The 20,027-nt window shown below is 36.2% G+C and overlaps 1 protein-coding gene across 1 annotated transcript; it reads left to right on the top strand.

Annotated features, from left to right (window-relative positions):
- Positions 1 to 333: 333 nt before the first annotated feature.
- LOC139152784 (uncharacterized) lies at positions 334 to 19,724 on the top strand. The gene is made up of 4 exons (XM_070726154.1): positions 334 to 414; positions 13,242 to 13,880; positions 15,657 to 17,124; positions 19,514 to 19,724. The coding sequence occupies exons 2-4, from the start codon at positions 13,259 to 13,261 to the stop codon at positions 19,722 to 19,724; spliced, it is 2,301 nt and encodes a 766-aa protein (XP_070582255.1). The 5' UTR covers positions 334 to 414; positions 13,242 to 13,258.
- Positions 19,725 to 20,027: the final 303 nt, after the last annotated feature.

The raw sequence follows: 20,027 nt of genomic DNA, 5'->3' as shown, positions 1-20,027 counted from the left end.
CATATCCTCCTTTCGGAGTTTAAAATATGATTTTTGTCTTATAGCGTGTGATTTGTGTCCCATTTCTTCTCGATGGACGCGAAAATTTTACTGCGTCGGAGTCTTACAATCACATTTTCTGTTGATTCCACATGTGAAAAACCACACTCGAATACATATTAGATGTCTGTAAATCATTCTTTCTCTTCCGTTGAGTTTCGCTCTTTCGTTCTGCTTTCACGTGTTGCACTTAAAAATCGTAGTACTTATAGCTTTACGTCTGAATTTTGATTTGTTTCTGTTACAGCAGAATCCTTAATGCGATTTTGAAGCACTGAAAACGAGCCGGAGGTCTGCGCCGGCTACTGTGATCCACTGCCCCTTACTCGATTCGGCGTCAGGATATTTCGAGATACTGACTGACCAGTATATTTAGTACGTGTAACTACACTCGATTACCATATTTTGTTATTGTCTGTATTACCGTTTGCCTATTATTTAGTTGGTACTTATATGAGTCCATATTTTAACTGTGAAAATGAATCATATTAGTACGTGTAACTACACTCGATTACCATATTTTGTTATTGTCTGTATTACCGTTTGCCTATTATTTAGTTGGTACTTATATGAGTCCATATTTTAACTGTGAAAATGAATCATATTGCTACTGTCTCCGGAACTAATTATAACACAGCTTTTAGGTTCACGGGAATATTTCGTACAAAACTCGTTACTCTCCGCAACGTCGAGTTAGAGTCATAATTGTTGTTTATTACCAGTTTTTAGCCATTACATTTCAGTACAAGCATAGTTTTGTCAACAATATACTTACATTAATTATTTGCGAGTACCAGGACAAACACCTGTTACGACAGAGTGCTTTGCATTTTATCTGCCTGCAAAGTATGGTCGACAGTTCGTCATGGCAGAACAACCGTACGCTTATTAATCCTCGCGGACGCTATTCGGGGACTCATAATAGTCGCGCCAGCGGCTATCTGACTACGCACGCTCAGATTTATAATATTCTATGCGAGTAACCGGAAGTGTACCCAACTTTCATGGGCATCGCCATTTTTTTTGAGTGCTCGTGAATAAAAAAAGACGGAAAACTGTCGTGCATATAAACGAGGACATACGCAAAGTATGCTGGGATTGAATTTCGGAAAAGCGCCCTTTTTGTCAATAACTAGATGCAAAAATTGCGAGATTTTAGACTGAACGCTATAGTTTTCAGCTTGCAAGTGGAAGTTGGGCTGTGCAGTTCCTATTGCAAGGATAATGATGGCACAATACGTCCTTTGTTAAACACAATAGTTAGTTATCGTGGTAAAACTTGCCAACTATTATGTCCAACATTTTTACACATTAAAACAGAAGATCCTGCAGGGTATCATGTACATGAACTGTTTTCATCAGAGGGTAAACTGGGCATAGTTGTGGTACTAACGTATATAGCAAGTAATCATTAATTCTATTTTATCCTTTACTATTACTAATGATTAGTAATAGTAAAGGATTATTATGAATCAATACAAATAACATTTCTTATCTCATAACCCCTGGCGCGACACCAAGGGCTGAGCCCTATATAATATTAGATATAATAGTGGCGTGCGTGCGTGTGCGTGGCGTATGTACGTCCTTGCGTCCACGAATATGTCAGACATGCTAGGGGCCATTTCTTTGAAAGTATTTTAAAGGATAAAACACAATGGCGTGCATATGAACGTCGATTGGTTTTGTGATACAATCCTCCATTGCTCCCAGGTGGTCATTGTGTTTCAATTTTTCATGACGGCTATGTGGTTTTTATTGTTTCAGTATTTAATGTTTTTACGGTTTTAGCCTGAAATTTTTACCACCACCAAGTTTTTATCGAGGATTTCATGCACTCCTGAGTTTTTATCCGAGTAGTTACTTGAGGTAGTATTCATTATTGAGTTGAAAATTTTATAATAATTTCGACATACCACATTATGACCACCCCTAAGAATAAGTCTACATAGTATCAAAGCTTTAAGATGATTAGGTTTTGAGAAACAAATTTTTACCAAAAATGGCAAATATTGCCCCAAAATACAAAATTACAGATTTCACCATAATTGCAATACATAACATTTAGTTAATCGGTAGGAAACTGTAAACTACCTTAAATATCAAAGCTATGAGACCAGTAGTTTTTCCTGACTAAAACATGGCAAAAATTATCACAAAAATTATCACAAAATACACAATTGTAGATTTCATAAACATTTCAATATATCACAATTTGGTCATGTTTTTGAATTTTGTATACCAAATATCAAAGGTATAACAAGCAGTTCTTTAAAAAAATTTTGACAAAAATGAAGAAAATTGCAAAAAAATAAAATACAAATTTGCATCTTTTGTTGCAATTTGTATACATCTGAAATAGGTCATCCTTAGACCAGGTGTTAAAGAAGAGAAGATTTTGCCCGAGAATAGCATATTCAGTCTAAAAATTACAAATTTGCATATATCACATCAACTAATCTGACGAAGCCCCTGATGGCCTGTACTCCATATATTAAAAAATCACACTGGCTGTTTTGAAGAACGAGCTTTGAATGTAAACAGTAAGAACGCCAGTCCCTGACAGGGAGCCACCTTTATCAAACCAGTGACATGCATGGGTGTGAAACAGGCTGCATGGACATCAGGTCATTAACTGGTTAACCTTAAAATATATGCTCGCATGCATAATTAATATAAACATTTTAAAGGTCTGTACTGTTATCATGCTGTAATCTTATGGTATTATATCTTATTCTAAGCTCTGCAACAGTCACCTTTTTAAGCATATTTCTGACTGTAAGTGAAAAGTCCCCGAGCATTGCTGCCTTGTTTGGTTGCCAATCTTCCAAAGGTGTCTTCTTTCTCCCAATACTCTGGTTCAATGGATGCCATGCAGTATTCCGCTTTCCTGAAATACCAGTCGATTTTAAACTGCCCTTCTTGTAACTCTAGAACTCTACCAATTTGTGGTACTTGTTCATACGTTGGACAAAAGACTGCCACCATCACTCCAAGCTTCAGAGAGCTGTAATCATCCATATGCTGAATGTTTCTCGCCCATTGTTCTTGTTTGCCAATAACAACCTGGAGATAAATATTCATAAATGAGTTCTAGAGAACATCAAAAGTGCCCCTTGGAAAAACCAATTTGTAACCTACTTCACAATGCTGTGGAAAATTCAAAATCAATATGAAACATAAAAATCAATGGATCATTCAGGTTGGCCGCTGATTAAGCTCGCAGGACAAGTAAAACACCACAATTATTTGGTAACTGTTGCTGAAATATTGCATAGCTATATGTAAGTTGGCTCGAATGAAATTGAATGAAACCTTCCATTGCAAAACGGGAAATTCAGTGACTGTATCACTACTTAATACACAACGATAAGAATATCTGCTAACTTGATTCCTTCAACTAAATGTTCCCAATTATAAACCATAACTTGAATATTTAAACTTAATAATGTACAATTAATTTAGCTTTGCCGGGTAATAAGCAGCATTAGAAGAAAAGACTAAGGGCACATCAAGTTATAATGACATCACAAAATAATCATGGAGAGCATCTGTGACACTGAGAGAGCGATGTTTTGTTTTGTTAAGTAAACCCACCTCAAGCATGTTCATTTGGTTGGTTATTACACTGTTATTGGTTCATCTTCAACTCTTCCTAGACTTTCTATTGAATTATTGTTACAGGCTACTTAAGACTTATTGCTATCAAATGTGTTTATTGATGAAACGTGTTTCAATGAGATACAACTACAAATATTGTACAAGACAAGATGTGGCAACATTCAGCCGTGTTTTGAGGATCACGTTTGCCTTGAATTTTCCAATGTTTCAATTTCATTATTTTGTAACAAACATCAGTGTTGTACTGTTGAATGCCATGGCTGACCATGAACATTGCTATTTATACAAAACCTCTGTTACACGTGTAAATTACAAAAACTTAGGAGCACTACTCACTTATCAACCCAAATTCAAACACAAATTCAATAAACTGCTTGAAGCACACTGCTTTGATGTGAAAATCACATTTTGAGACTTTGTAATGCACTTAGAATGTCATCTTTGAAATATTCTCTGCAGACTCAGATCAAGGTAGTTGGTCATTATTATATAAAGTATTGTAATTTATACAAGCTAAAATCCATTAAGGTTACTTTTCTTATTGCTTTGTATTTTTTATTCGTTTGACATTGGAAATTAGCTGTACTTCGGAGGGAGTTTGATCTTTATTTTTTTAGAGTGTGGATTAGGCAGAATGGTTCTGTCTGTTGCTTCCCCGCTAGGTGACTGGATGCCGTATGTTGTGGGTCAAATTGAAGACACCGTATTAGACAATGTGACCCATTGCCATTGTTATTTCTGTTTTGTTTATTTATTTATTTATTTATTTATTTATTTATTTATTTATTTTCTGTTTTATTTCTGTTTTCACTTTGTATAATTTGGACTAAATTTTAATTACATATTAAAATATGAATCAAATGTTACTGATTAATCCAATGATGTCTCAAAGTTTGCCTGAAGTTAGGCAAGGGTTTTGTTGTCGTTCGAAACTCTTGCTCAGAAAAAAACCCGGCAAACTGGTCTGTATTTGTCATCACATGGTTTTTGAGTAGGTTTTCAAGTTGGTAAATTCTAAGATTATAGTCATGACAACTGACACTGAAGTAATGTAATAATAAATATGGTCAATGCTTGTGAATCAAGCTGTAAACGAAGGAACCTAGCAAGAAAATATAGAGTTTAAAAAATCTATAATGAATGTTAAGGCGAGCAATCTTTTTCTGATATACAGTTTACACGTGAGGAGTAAACACTTCCCAAAACTTCTAGGTCGTAGATACAAAAGTAGCAAAATGCGTAAGGTAAAATAGATACGTGTCTACAAAAGCCTGGAGAAATTCGTGGCATTTTTAGGCCAGCCTTATTTCGATGCGGTAATCATCGAAATGCATCATATTATGTCAAAATTGCATTTTGTTACGGATTTCAGGTCTAAGGAAATGACGTTTTCACGCAAATGTTACATAAATCGTTGCGAATTTGTGAACGAATTCGACAATTTATATTGCGGGAGGTAGTCAATAAATTTTGCGGCCAGGCATTTTTCTTGTTAAAACATTTGTGTGGAATGAAATTAAAACCCCACTCAATTATCAGATTTATCTAATATAAATATTATGTACTTGATAAAATATTCAATGGAAAACAAAAGAATGACAAACTGTTACTGAGCTATTGACACATATGCTAATGCGAGAACCTGGGATTGAGAAGGGCGCCTTGATATTTACGAGTGTTAACTAGCAATATTGCGCACGAAGAAGTTGAATCCGTGGCATTTTTAGGCCAACCATATTTCGATGTGGAAATCAAAGAAAGACATGATAAATTATACCGAACTTGTATTTTGTTACTGATTTCGGGCCAAGGGCAATGAAGTTTTCAAGCAATATTTACATAAAATCGCTGCGACTTTGTGAACGAATTCGAATTGCGTGAGGTTCGCAATCCGTGGCATTTTCGGGCCAACCGAATTTTGATATCGAAATCGAAGAAGCAATTCTGAACTACCGTTCCGCGATGGTCGTTTTAGAGTTGACATATCAAATATCGGATTTTACATGTAACGCCGTACATTACGCGGCCACTTTCGTTTGAGAACTAAACGCGAATTAGCTCGAAATCCAGCACCTATGCATTGTTCACATGAGATAAGTGAGAAGATGCAGAGACAGTGGCTTTACAATATGCTTGAAATAACTCGAATATCGGAATTTGTTGTAGAACAGAAAGTTTCATTTGTCAATTTTTCATTTTATGTTGACCTTTACCTGGCCTCATAAGTCGGACGGCTATGCCAAACATAATAAGCTTTACATTAAATGAAAGTTTCAGTCTGTTATATGTATTTAATTATACACGAGTTACTCTGATTTGTTTCCGAAACAGTGCCGGTACATGGTCACCATGCCCCCTCCCAATAGAGCTGTTATGGAGTTGCATGTGAAAGAGTGGACAAATTTCCAGGGTAACTACTTTTCGGCTAAATACGTTCCATATTCAGAATACAATAATTCATTGGTGGGAGTTGATAAATACGTAATTGATTTGCAACTCTCTACAGCTTGATGTCTTTTCTTACTTTCTTTTGTGACATTTCCCATGATCAAGAAGTACCTTTATGCAACTATCATCGACTGACACCTGTTCTAGATCCATAGCTGTCCTTGTGCCGGACTTTCAGATCAGCCACAGGCCGAGTAAACAGCGTCTCACCATAGACACTAGCGTTTATCAGAACGTATCACAACGGCAGGAAGGAGCGAGCTTTTTAGGCATCAGCTATTAAGGAAACCGTCGACAGTATAGGCGCGGCGGATGTTTTGTCTAAAATGTATCAGTCTGGGTCATCACTAGAAATGTAAACATGGTCGAGACAAAACCAATATCGAAAATCGCATATCCGAAATAAGGAACTGTATATCAAATTGCAATATTTGATTTTGTTGCGCGCATAAGACAGAACACGTCGCTCAGGAGCAGCTACTTCATGCGCTATATTGCTAGTCAACACTTGCGACAAAGTTGGATTTAACAACCCTTAAACGACAATCACTGAAAGAAATCTCACGATATTTTAGTATTGCTTCTTCGATTTCGACATTAAAATTCCGTTGGCCTAAAAATGCCACGGATTGTTTCCTGAATATTAGGTTTACATGTACAATATTAGGTCAAAAGGGTAAAATGGAAAAATACCACTTTTTTCTCCAGGGTTACGATGTCTCCTCATATCCCCATCACTTGTATTCCGAGAAGATCGTAATATTGCCTAAAAAGAAGTATTTTACTCATTATAGGCAACAAAAAATTTGTGCGTTTTTGATCATTATCATCACAAGCTCAGCCATGCAACTGTAATTATGTGGTCGCTAGATTAATACCTTTCACAGCCAAGATCACAAACAAAGGCTTGAGATGAAGACTATGGAATAGGAAAGCAATCTTTGATGAAAAACTAAAACAGTTGAGAAAAAACTAGCCATCATAATTATCCGACCAAGATGGCGCCTGTGAAGCCTCGTTTTCAAGTATTGAATTAGCATTTTGTATTTTGCATTTTGCAGTTTGCAGTTTGCATTTTGAATTTGCATTTAGAAGAGCTCTCTCGGCCATCGTACGTGTCTGTACAATTTCTTCTAAACAAGTCTATTTATCTTAATTTATCTTATCAATATGTTCAGACAAAGAAAAGATGCTTATCCAACTAAATACCAACAAAAGGGGCAACATCAACTTCACCGATTTGCTCTTCACGGATACAGATAGAACCCGAGACCTTCAATTTCCTTCAACGGTCTCTAAATACATTTGTCTTGCTCCTATTTATTGTTAATTTTTGAAATCACTCGCAATTGCATATCGATTTAAGTAAGATGATACAGTAGTGAGGTCAGTACAATCTGAACCAGGATAAGTATGGAAAAGATTGGAACCATCAGCAAAGAATCGGAAATCGAAAACGTACAATAGGAAAATCATTTAATTAAAAATAAAGTCGGACCTAACACTAACCCTTAGGGAACACCGTGATGAATACTAGATTTCTCCGACACTTTGTTATTTGATTGAACAAATTGAGAACGGTTTAATTAATGTTTTTCGATCAATTGTAGGCAGGACCCCTAAACTCATAATACTCGAGTTTTGTCAACAAAATTTAATGGTTTATACTATAGAAAGCTTTATTACAGTCGATAAATACTGTTATAGTAGAATTTCCTTTGACAATTTTATTAGCAAATCGTTTACTAAGTTTGTCAATGTTAACTTGGTGCTTTCCTTGTTTTGAAAGCGATGCTTACGTTTGTACAGTATCTTATTAAGGTGAGAGGGGAGTTGCTGTTTTACTACTTTCGATGTAGTCCGTGGGCTGGAGGGGCCCACCGTGCACCCCCACATCCCTACTACATGGGTATTTTTTTGTTTTTTAGGACCTGCTGAACAAGAAAAAAGATGTTAACATTGGATATTTTGGGATGCACTACCTATCTGGGCTGGTTTTTGATTTGCATGTACCGCAAAAAATGGCGAAAAATGGGTAGGGGTAGGGGGTACTATATCCTCCCCTACATTGAGTAAACTAGCATGAAATAGCACAAACCATACATTTTTGAAAAGCTGAGATTCTGCTCTTTATGGGAAACACCAACTTTAGCAAAATTAATTTGTGTACATACAATAGGACGACTTTAAAATGAATTTTTTTGACAATTTTGAAATTTTTTACCCAAAATACCATGTAACAATTGTGATTTACTTGTTATTAAGCAAAATTTTGACAGCTTTTTGTGTTTGAATTATTTATTCCCACATATTAAACAAGAAAAAAAGTGTTAACATTAGATATTTAACTATACACTACTTCTCTAGAGTCAATTTTGAATTGCGTGTATCTGTATGGGGTGTGCAAAAGCTAGGGGTAGGGGTACAACATTCTTTCCTTGATGAAGTAAACTGGCTTGAAATGCCATATACCTTATAGTTTAGAAAGCTTAGATACTGGTCTTTCTAAAATGCATAAAGTTTTAGTGAAAAAATATGACGTCATAGAATTGGATAACTTTAAATCGATTTTTTAGTTTTGACAGTAATTTGTGACATAAAACTTTGGGGTATGGGGTAAGGTTTGGTCCTATTTCATAAAAACTATAGAAGATATTGCATATTACAATATGTCATTTTAAAGCCAAATGAATTGTCTTTCCAATGGCAGCCCATAATCTAGGCTATGGTGAAAAGTAAGCTCAGCAGAAAACTTACAAGACCACACATTTAACAAAAACATATGCGAGTCGGTAATACTCTGACTTCACGGTACCCTTCAAAACATGCCAGTAACAGTCATTCAATACCAATATTTTGTCTCTTTAAAGTCTAACTCATATTTTTGACATGTCCCTGTACCAAATAAAATATATTTTATACAAAGAATTGCCTTTTGTAATGTGTCTAGGAAAATAATTGGTAGAATTTGAGATTAGTTTTGATGGTAATTTGCGACATAAAATGTTGGAGTATGGGGTAAGTTTTGATCTTATTTCATGAAAACTATAGAAGATATTGCATATTGCAACATATCATTTTAAAGAAGAGTAAATTAACTTTCTAATGGTACCCCATTGGCCTCGTTATGTTCAAAATAAGCTCAGCAGAAGACTTACAAGAAGACAGGTTTAACAAAAAACGAATGCGAGTCAGTTATACTGTGATTTTTCGGTACCCTTCAAAATATGACTGTTAGAGCTACAGGATCCCAATATTTTTTCTGTTAAAAGTTTATTCCAAGTTTCTAACATGTACCTGTAGCAAATAACACAAAGTTAATACACAGTATTGCCTTTTGTATTATGTATAGGTAAATAATTGGTGGAATTTAGATTAGTTTTGAATGTAATTTGTGACATGAAACTGGGGTATGGGGTAAATTATGGCCCTATTTCATGAAAACTATAGAAGATATTGCATATTGCTATATACCATTTTCAAGTAGAATAAATTACCTTTCTAATGATACCCCATAACCTAGGTCATGTTAAACAGTAAGCTCAGCAGATCACGTACAAGAAGATAGGTTTGACAAAAATCCACGTGGGTCACAAAATCGTGATTTTGTGGTACCCTTCAAAACATGACCGTAACAGCTATTGAGTCCCTATATTTTGTCTGTTAAAATCCCATTTCTTATTCTAGGGATCCCAAGGCTTCTGAAAATTACAGGTTTGTTATCCTGTGGGGTGAGGGGGGAGGTGCACGTAGACGCCCCTCTAGCCTCGGCCTAATAGATTGTTAGTAATGCTTGCTGTATATAAAGTAAGACAAGGAGGCATAGACAATTTTCCAAATACGCCTTAAACAAAATTATTTTATAGAAAAATTTTTAAAAATTAAATTATAACAATAGACAGTCGTCAATAATCTATTTACTTGAAGGAGAAAATGGCAATATGACTATGTGTGCCCGTTTTCGAGTCTTCTTTTAAGGATGTGCATTAGTTCATTGCATAACAATAAAATGCCCATTCACGATATACCAATGTAGCAAAACTTGCTATTTTAGTGAGTAGAGACAATAATGCACGGTATATACCCAATTTTTACATTTATTTTCTTCTTCAGCACATTGCAATTAGTAAATAACATCCATTAATGTGTTTGATTTGCTTCATAAGGAGGAAACAATAGTTATCGTCTTTTCTTCCGGTTAAAAATACTGAATTACCAGAAAAAATTGATTTAAAGTTATCCAATTCTATGACGTCATATTTTTTCACTAAAACTTTATGCATTTTAGAAAGACCAGTATCTAAGCTTTCTAAAACTATAAGGTATATGGCATTTCAAACCAGTTTACTTCATCAAGGAAAGAATGTTGTACCCTACCCCTAGCTTTTGCACACCCCATACAGATACACGCAATTCAAAATTGACTCTAGAGAGTAGTGTATAGTTAATATCTAATGTTAACACTTTTTTTCTTGTTTAATATGTGGGAATAAATAATTCAAACACAAAAAGCTGTCAAATTTTGCTTAATAACAAGTAAATCACAATTGTTACATGGTATTTTGGGTAAAAAATTTCAAAATTGTCAAAAAAATTCATTTTAAAGTCGTCCTATTCTATGTACACAAATTAATTTTGCTAAAATTGGTGTTACTCATAAAGAGCAGAATCTCAGCTTTCCAAAAATGTATGGTTTGTGCTATTTCATGCTAGTTTACTCAATGTAGGGGAGGATATAGTACCCCCTACCCCTACCCATTTTTCGCCATTTTTTGCGGTACATGCAAATCAAAAACCAGCCCAGATAGGTAGTGCATCCCAAAATATCCAATGTTAACATCTTTTTTCTTGTTCAGCAGGTCCTAAAGAACAAAAAAATACCCAAGAAGTAGGGATGTGGGGGGGGGGTGCACGGTGGGCCCCTCCAGCCCACGGACTAATGACTTTGCTGAACAATGGCAGTATAGACACTGGTCTGTAACTCACCACAAGTTTCCATTTTCCCTTTTAAGATGTGTTTAACTTTGGGAATATTCAAAGCGCTGGGGAACACACCTGTTGAAAAATAACTCTTTATTATAAAGTGGGCCAGGCGTCTTGAAATGACAATGGCTAAGTCGATGAGAAGTCTTGGGGGCAAATTATCCCGCCCACTTGTTTTTTGCCATCTAAATTTACAACAAGTTTTTAAACATTTTACTCTGTTGCTGCTTGGAGGAAAATGAGTTTGGCATTGGCTGACCGAGGTTATTCCTGAAATCGTTTGCAGAATGTGGAATGTTATTTGCCACGTTCCGCCATCTCGAACATAGAAGTCATAAATTAAAACCCCGTACAACGTCAGCTTGGCCAGTCAAAATATCTTCAGCACCGTTTACCTTAACCTTGAAGGGTCTCGTAATTTAAACAAGCAAGTCATAAATAAACTTCTGTTACTTTCATTTACAGTGAATACATTATCATAATGATTCTTTTTCGCATAAACACGATTGGAACTATTTTGGGATAATTTGATTTTCATATTTCTCAAATTTCTCAAAAGTGTTAGGTACTGTATAGCTAAATGTTGTAATATTACAAATTACTCATAAAGACAAGTGTGTAATGTAAAAAGAAAAGTGGATTAGGTTACATTTGTAGATTAAATCGACATTACTTCATCGTCCAATTATCCCAAATTAGTTCCAATCGAATCGTGTTCATAATAGCCATGTTTATCACCCAATTCTATACACAAATTAAGCTAACTATAATTCCATTCGTACCTGGTACATGAACAGTGTACATGCCCATCAATACAAGGTCAACGATTCCTCAGCCAGTTTCCGGATATGCTTTGACAAACTTCATTTGACTTCATGATTTCCGTAAATGGTTTCAAAATTTATTGACCCAGCGGGCACAATGTCATTAACATTGATTAGAAGTTTCTCTAATTGACTTGTATTACCTGGTTAGTTCAATTGCATTTAGCACTACTATTCGTCAACCAACACAAATTAATATTACGACTAAAATGTACCATAGAGAAGGTGCTCATATGTTCAAGATTCGTAAAGGAGTTGTGTGGCCATATTGTTCTCTTGTTAGTCTAATTCCAGTAACAACATTGTGACCACTTTACGTGTTGTCAACTTCGTCCTCAGCCTCTAACACATCATCTTTCTAGCACAATTAATTTGACATAAGAGACGTCCCAGAACAATTATATTGGTGCTAAGCATTCTGGCTGACCACTTCATTTAAGTTGCATTTGTGGAAGCGTTGGAAATTGTTTCGCTAAAAAGCAGCTGCGATCTTTGCCCCGCTGAAAACAGCTGATACGTGGAATCGGGTCACAAATTGCAATGTCACGAGCTTGGTACAATGTTCCACAGACTACTTCACAGTCATGATATAATAGGTTGAAATATTTTTTTGCTAAAACTGAAAGGATCTATCATTGATACTCAAACCAATGTTTTACTCTTACTACTATCAACATCCTTCAAATTGTAATTGTCGTCAGCTTAAAAGCAAATTAATTCACACTGAACGTTGACAACCATCCCTCCCGTGAAGAGCGGTGGTCCCACCGCGGAATAATATCAATAAAGGATATGATCGCAATCACCCCCTTAAAAAACCTACATTAGAGGAATACATGGAGGATCAAGTATGTTCGGCCTCTTCATTTATATAGAGTTTTCCTCTATTTACAGAACATCTCAACAAAAACATTCGTTACCAGAGGACGCATGTATAATGCACATCTCGTAATACGAGGAGATACAGGCCAAACAATATAATTACCTTTCATAACGTACGTTGTATTGTACGTTTCGCGTATTGCATAATACAAGGTCGTTGACGTATTTACACAAAGGAAAAATACTATATGTTTAGCAATCCGGGGAAATGTTTTCTATCTTACTCTATATTTTCATAAAGTAGAGTTAGATTTTGTGTGATTAATGCGTAATTGTATGAAATTTTACAATATTTTATGTCATCGCAAATATGCTTTTAGTGGGACTAATGGCTCAAAAATACTGGTTTCCTTAAAAATCATCAAGTGTTAAATATTTACTGAATGATGTATGAGCATTGATGTTGATTTAAATGTACCTTTGTTTCAACATATATTCCTCTAGGTACTGGAAAACACAAAATGAAGGCCGTGTGGTGTTTTCTGTGCCTTGTTATTTTGCATTGTGGAAATGAAAGAATGGTAGCATGGTGCAATATGACTACACCACAGCTCGGAGCACCCCCAAGTCCAAGGGAAAGTTTTCATACCTCAAGTGTTAAAATTACCAGCCATGCACGAAGCCGGCGTACACTTGAGCCAGTTTCACAAGAACCCACAGCGTCATTTCAAACTGACTCAATATACAGAACAACAAGAAGTGGTCCACAGCCCAGACAAGAGCAGTTGTTGCCAACAATGCTGATCGACCCAAAATCTTTGCAGTGCCGAAACTCGTTCACAGACAGACCAATCGAGTCATGTCTGTCAAATGGTGACATAAACTGCATTGATGAAACGCATGTTCCTGCAATCGCTACAAATATGGTTATGTGCAGCTGCAAACCTGAGTGCGTTATTTACGGCGACTGTTGTCACGATTACCAATCGGTATGTCCTAACAAATCGAAGGAATTTGAAAATGTCGCGGACACTAGGCGGTGTATGGAGTCTGGTTCAAAATATGGTGGACAAATTGTAACTGTGAGATGTCCAAAAAATTGGCCTAATGACGTCATAAGAGCCAAATGTGAAAATAGTACAGGTAAGAATGATTTATGTTTGTAAGACAATGATAATAAAGAACCAATTCTGTTTTCTCAAATAAGAAATTGCACAAGTGCATTTTTCTACAATATCTATTTGTACAATATATATCATGGACGTAAAAATATACCAGTCAATTACTACAAATTCCCCGATAGTATTTCGTAACATTTCAAGAACATTTCCCGAAGTAGATATTAAGACATCCATCATTCCACGACGAATCGTCGCCCGGTTTACTACTCTGACTTTGGAGCCAGATCAATATGGATGAAAAATAATTCTCGTTTTATTCAAAGGTTCATCACTTATATAAATCAAATATTCTTGATCTGATATGTATCCATGAGTGTACCTCCGTTACATTTACCCAAATGAGAGAACATAATGAACACCACATAGATCCAATGATGTTAATAAGCGAGTTTATGGTCTACCAAATGAAAGCCTTGGAAATTTAAACGGACTAAAAATCCCAACTTTGATACCGGAGCATTTATGTACTGACAACATAGTGGTTAGACTTAATTCGAGTAAGTATGTACTGAAAACACAGTGGTTAGACTTAATTCGAGTAAGTGACAGTATATCAATCGACCTTGACACTCAGCGAAGATTTTGTGGAAGCAAGCAAATTTTGTTCACAACTTGCTCGCTCCCGTAAACAAGATATGAGCCAGCATAGTGTCAAAGGTCGCAACTTCCGTCTTACGGCGTTTCTCCCTTCCTCCTGCCATCGACTGGTGAAACCACTCGATCTTTGTACTCCGTCTTCGACCATTGGAATCCTGAAAATAACTAGATAGTGTTCTTGCTTGCTTAAGGGGGCGCTGTACCAAACACAGCATATTTTGCTCAAACATCACTTTTCTTGCAAATATTTTTTCAATTGAAATTAATTTGTTAAACGAAGGTGAAAATATTGGTTTGGTTCACCTTATAGCTTTTTAAGCAGTAAAAATCTCCATTCTTGATGGTATGATGTAATTCTATGTATTGTACTGATCAACAGTGCTGTATTTGTGAGCTGGGTCAAAGTTCTCAGTGTTCCACATTGCATACATAAATGCAGGAATGTGTACATTGAATAAAATGTTAAGGTCACGATCTGCTGTTTTACAAATACATCTGTTAATCTTGTCTTTCACCATAGTTTAGAGAGAGAGAGAGAGAGAGAGAGAGAGCGCGTTGAAGTCGCAATTCAAAAATGGTATCACTTTATAAGTGCCTATGCGTGGTTACCCCAAGTTCCATCAGTGTAATATTTAATATATAATACGTATGTGCCGTCTCTGTCGACCATTTTAAGATGCTGATAGCAGAGTGTCTTTGTTTTCTGTTGATCAGTTCATATACTTTTGATTGATGTGCAGATAAGACACAAATCTACACTGTGTATACGGTGACATTTTCATGGTGCCATAATTCGGAAAAGTAACGATTTCTAGGCAGATTCTTTATGATTGAACAACAACATAGCCTCTACGACCATAGACAGAAGAGGGGGGTACTTGTATAGTCCTACACAATACAAACGTGTTTAATAAGTGCATTTATCACTGAGTTAAAATAACGACGCGTACAAAGGAATCTGTCAGCAGTGAAATTGAAGCTTATTTTTTACGCAGTTGTTTGCCATACTTTCTAAGCAATACTGTTATATCTGAAATATTTTTCTGTAAATAAACGTACAATTTTCAGTTGGAATCGACATAGCCATATACAGCACGTTTGAGATAATAGTACACTGATATGGCAATGTTTATCATTTCAGGTGAAACTATGCTTGAAGTAACTACAGCGATTAAATCTGACGGAAATAATAGTGTAGTATACAGGAACATCTACTGTGGTTTTTGCCATGGAGTCAACCCGAATGATATGCAGTTCGGGCAACTGAAGTGGGAATGTCCAATGTCTGTACGAGATGTTATCAGTGACACTGAAACAGATTCATTAAGTGTAATTTCTAGGTTAAGAGCTATTCCTTCTTGCAAACTGTTACCTGTGATACCAGGATCACTTGAAGACATCAACCTCTATTGCCATTACTACATAGGAACCTGTCCGGAGGGAACTAATAGCACTGTCGTTGAGCTTTGTCAAAATCACACCGCAAAGGTTATAAAGGACTACGTTTCTCTTGTATATTACAAAAATGTATATTGTGCTATGTGCAATGAGGAAGATTTTAACCCCCATAATATCGTTTGCGGAATTCCACGCGATATACGAATTCACATGAAACTATGGACCTTTGACATACTGTTCAATATTAATGTTCAAGGTAATTATGACATGAAGATACGACGTGTTTCCTCTACACAGCAATTTAGCTGCGCAGATGGTGAAGTATTTGATGTCTTTACAGAGAAGTGTACTCCCCTAAATCTACAGCGCCTTCTACAAACAAAACTTTCAACACCTCAACAATACAATGTCTCAGATAATATTGCCGTCGGTGCTTTGTCAGAGTCATTGCTCATACTTCGGTTAGAATTCACTTCACCTAGCAAAATTGTAAACACTAGTAAGATAGAAACGGATGCAGCAATGCTTGTCAATAATTTGTACCGAAATGCAACTAAGAGTTTAGAAATATTAGAATTTCAAATGTTGCCATCACCCTCCAATTGTCGGCAAGTATTATTAAAATATTCTGTTTTTGTCGATTCTGTGACATTAGCAAAAGTTCTAAGGGAAACGTGTTTAGACTCATGGCAAGAACATGTATACTACTTCCTCCCACAGGACGTCACTACTCTAGATGTTTCCTTCAAACGCAGAAATTTATGTAATGACAGTAAGGAAGAAACCGTTCTAAATACAACTATTTTGTTTCACAAATCAGAAACCATTCCTTCAAGTTCTCTTTCAAATATCACCAAACAGTCACCCAATCATCTTCACCAACTGAAATACAGGGCCTGTCACTATGAACAAGTCGGTGATGGTATTGTTAGCATCAAGACTACAATTGGTGCTTGTTTAAGGCATGATTCGAACATCAGTTGTGCAAAAGGTGTTATCATTAAAGTTGGAAAAGAAAATTTTAAAATGCTTGGAGAAGACATCGTTTACAGGTCGATGCATTACTCATCACAGGAATATTTTTTGTCTGAAGACGGTTTGCATGCTTTTTTATGTCATTTTGACAAGAAACGTGTCTTCTTTTGGGATTTAAACACCAAGACATATTCAAAGAGACTTTTAACATTCACAACTTCTGTACTGTCAATTGGGTGCCATTATTGTCACTGTGTTGTTAAAGGAAAATAGAGGTAGGGCCGGGAAGATTATACTAAACTTGGCAATTGCTCTGTTAATTGCGCACGTTTTATTTATAACTGTAGTTGACCTTCCCCAATTTAAGGCGGTATGTAAGGCAGCAGCAATTGTGTCGCATTACATCTGGTTGGTTGCGTTCTGTTGGATGGCTGTTGCGTCTTTTGATCTGGCATACATTTCAAAACAGCTTACAGTAAACCATAATGGCCAGTTAATTTGGATCTACTCTTTGTTCGCCTGGGTATTACCTTTTGTGCTTGTCACGGGATGTGTGGTAATAGACAACATAGGGCCATATGAGTTTCAGATCGGATACAGCGAGGGTCCTGTGTGTTGGATTGGCCGATCAATACCCTTGATTGCTGTTTTTGTCATTCCGGTAGCTCTAATTCTGGTATTTAATGTCATATGTTTTATAATAACCATCACCATAATGTGTAAATCGGAAGTACAAATGAAAAAACACCGTTCCAAGTCTTTCACTACACGCCATGTTGTCTTCGCAGTGCAAATAACAACAATCATGGGCTTGACATGGACTCTTAATTTAGTAGACAGTTTCATTCAGTCAGATTGGTTGGATTACGTGTACATCATTCTCAATGGTCTTCAAGGGCTTTCGATTTTTGTGGCTTTTCTGCTTCGTAGACGTACATTTCAGTTATTACGCGAAACCTGTTTCAAGTGTGCAAAGAATTGAAGGCGAGGCAATACTTGAGTCAAACGTTGATCAATAGCCATCAAAGCTCCACTGTGATAAAGTGTTACAACTTACTTTCTATAGGTATATGACTTGATGTTCCGTCTGGTATAGTCAGTCAAATCTATGCTCATAAAATTATTAAAATTAGATTTATTATTGTGTAATATTTTAAAAGCAATGACAAATTTTAATCCTGCTTTATCAATGCTTGTTGTTTCCAGTTTTTGTTTTGAAATCGATTTACACATAAAACCATTGTGATATTTCATTCGAACATCCCTTCAAACAAACCAGAAGCAGTACTTATTTCTAATGACTGTTTTATCGAAAATAGTCCACCATTTTACCGCCATTCGCAGGATATCAAACTGTTTGTAAAACCATTTTCTGCGTAGGAGTTAGTATTATTAATTTATCAGTTGTGTTATTCAAATGACTAAAGTAAATTGTTGCGATGTTATTGCGAAAGTGTCAAATCCAAAGATAACATTAGTGGTTAGGACTGAAAGTTTGAATTAGGACTCGGTTTTCTCGAAGTTGTGTCATTTATGAGACCTCCTGCTGCTGTGATAAAAAAATAAAAAATGTTCGAAATCCTGTGTGTTAATTCTTTCTGTTGCAAGAAGTGACACTTTAAACACGATTGGAACTAATTTGGGATAATTGGATGGTGAAGTAACGTCTGCCTGCAAATGTAAGCTCATCTATTTTCCTTTTTAAGGAACAAACTTGTTTTTTATGATTACTTTGTAATATTGCAATAATCGGCTATTGAGCACCTAACACTTGAGAGAAAATTTAAAAATATGAAAATATAATTATCCCAAGTTAGTTCAAATTGCGTTGTTAATTATTTGATCGGTAAAACCCGCAAGAAGAATAGACTTTATTTGACAAATCTATAGTCCTTTAAAATCGTATGACATTGTTTAATTACAATAGCCTCTTAAAAGAAATTGATATTGGGAACAATGTTCATGATGGTACTTGTGATCGTATGCCATCTCCCTTTTGTTACAAACCTCACGGTCATATAATAACAGGTGACATAAAGATAATTACACATCCTAAGCTTCGGCAGCTGTTCCAGTTTGGCCCAAAATATCGCGAGCCACCCAAAGTAAACTGGAACTTTAACTTTAAGTTAATCATGGATGCTGCTGAGGCTTAGGCTAAGAAGTGGGCTGCCCTCGAAGACGAAGACATTGGATGTCTTTCGGACTGGCCTCGCACAGTCCGTTATAACGTAAAATCTCGCATTTCACGTCTTCGTTCTTCACATACTGTCATCAACCCTACATCTGCCTTCGATGACCCTTCTGTACGGGAATGTCTAGATGCTTTACACGATAAATATGTTGTTGTGCCTGGAGAAAAGGACAACTGTATTCTCCTTTCTATTCTCACTTGCATACTTAACTCTATATTTGCATATCTGACTTTACATTTCAATGTCACTCTAAATTTGCATACAGAGATGAAACCACAGTGAAAGTTTTGTCAGACTAGATATATGTATCAACAACTATTATTGTAAACAGCTCTCTTCACCAGTATATGGCTTTTACATTGAAATAAATTCGTATTATCGGAGAATTGGTTGGATAGTTGTTCTTCTTTGCAACATATTTTGGTGGCAGACCATGGTTTGAAGAAAGTGCAGTTATGGACGAAGAACAAGAAGTTGGCGATCAGTCTGAAGCGGAAGAAGTGGAGCAGTCTGAAGATGCTGAAGGTCTGGAAGAACAGTTGGAGGAGCTGAAGCAAGCCAAGGCAAAGAGCAAGGCAGCGTTCACCAAGCTCAGACACCAGCTACTACGTCTCCTGGAAGAAGATGAGGAGGAAGACTGACCAAGCCGAAGACAGGTGAGAGATCTGTGCCGAAAGTTGGACTTGGCTCAAGAAAATGCTATGGATATTATGGCAAAATTATCAGACTTGTATACGCGACGAAAAGCCAAGCAGAATATACAAAAGGTCAGTCAAGAAATGGACAAACTAGAAAATGAGTGTACAGAAGCACAGAATCAGGCACAAGATTATATACATATGAGAAAAGATGAAACGTCAAGTGCAGGGTCAGGAGTGCCTACTAATATTAGACTCCGTCAACAGAAAGAAAGAGAAGCACGCCACGAGGTTGAAAAGATCCTA

The sequence above is a fragment of the Ptychodera flava genome, chromosome 1, assembly GCF_041260155.1.
Source record: "Ptychodera flava strain L36383 chromosome 1, AS_Pfla_20210202, whole genome shotgun sequence".
NCBI lineage: Eukaryota > Metazoa > Hemichordata > Enteropneusta > Ptychoderidae > Ptychodera > Ptychodera flava.
The sequence above is the reverse complement of the archived record's forward strand: the minus strand, read 5'-3'. Positions and strand labels throughout refer to the sequence as shown.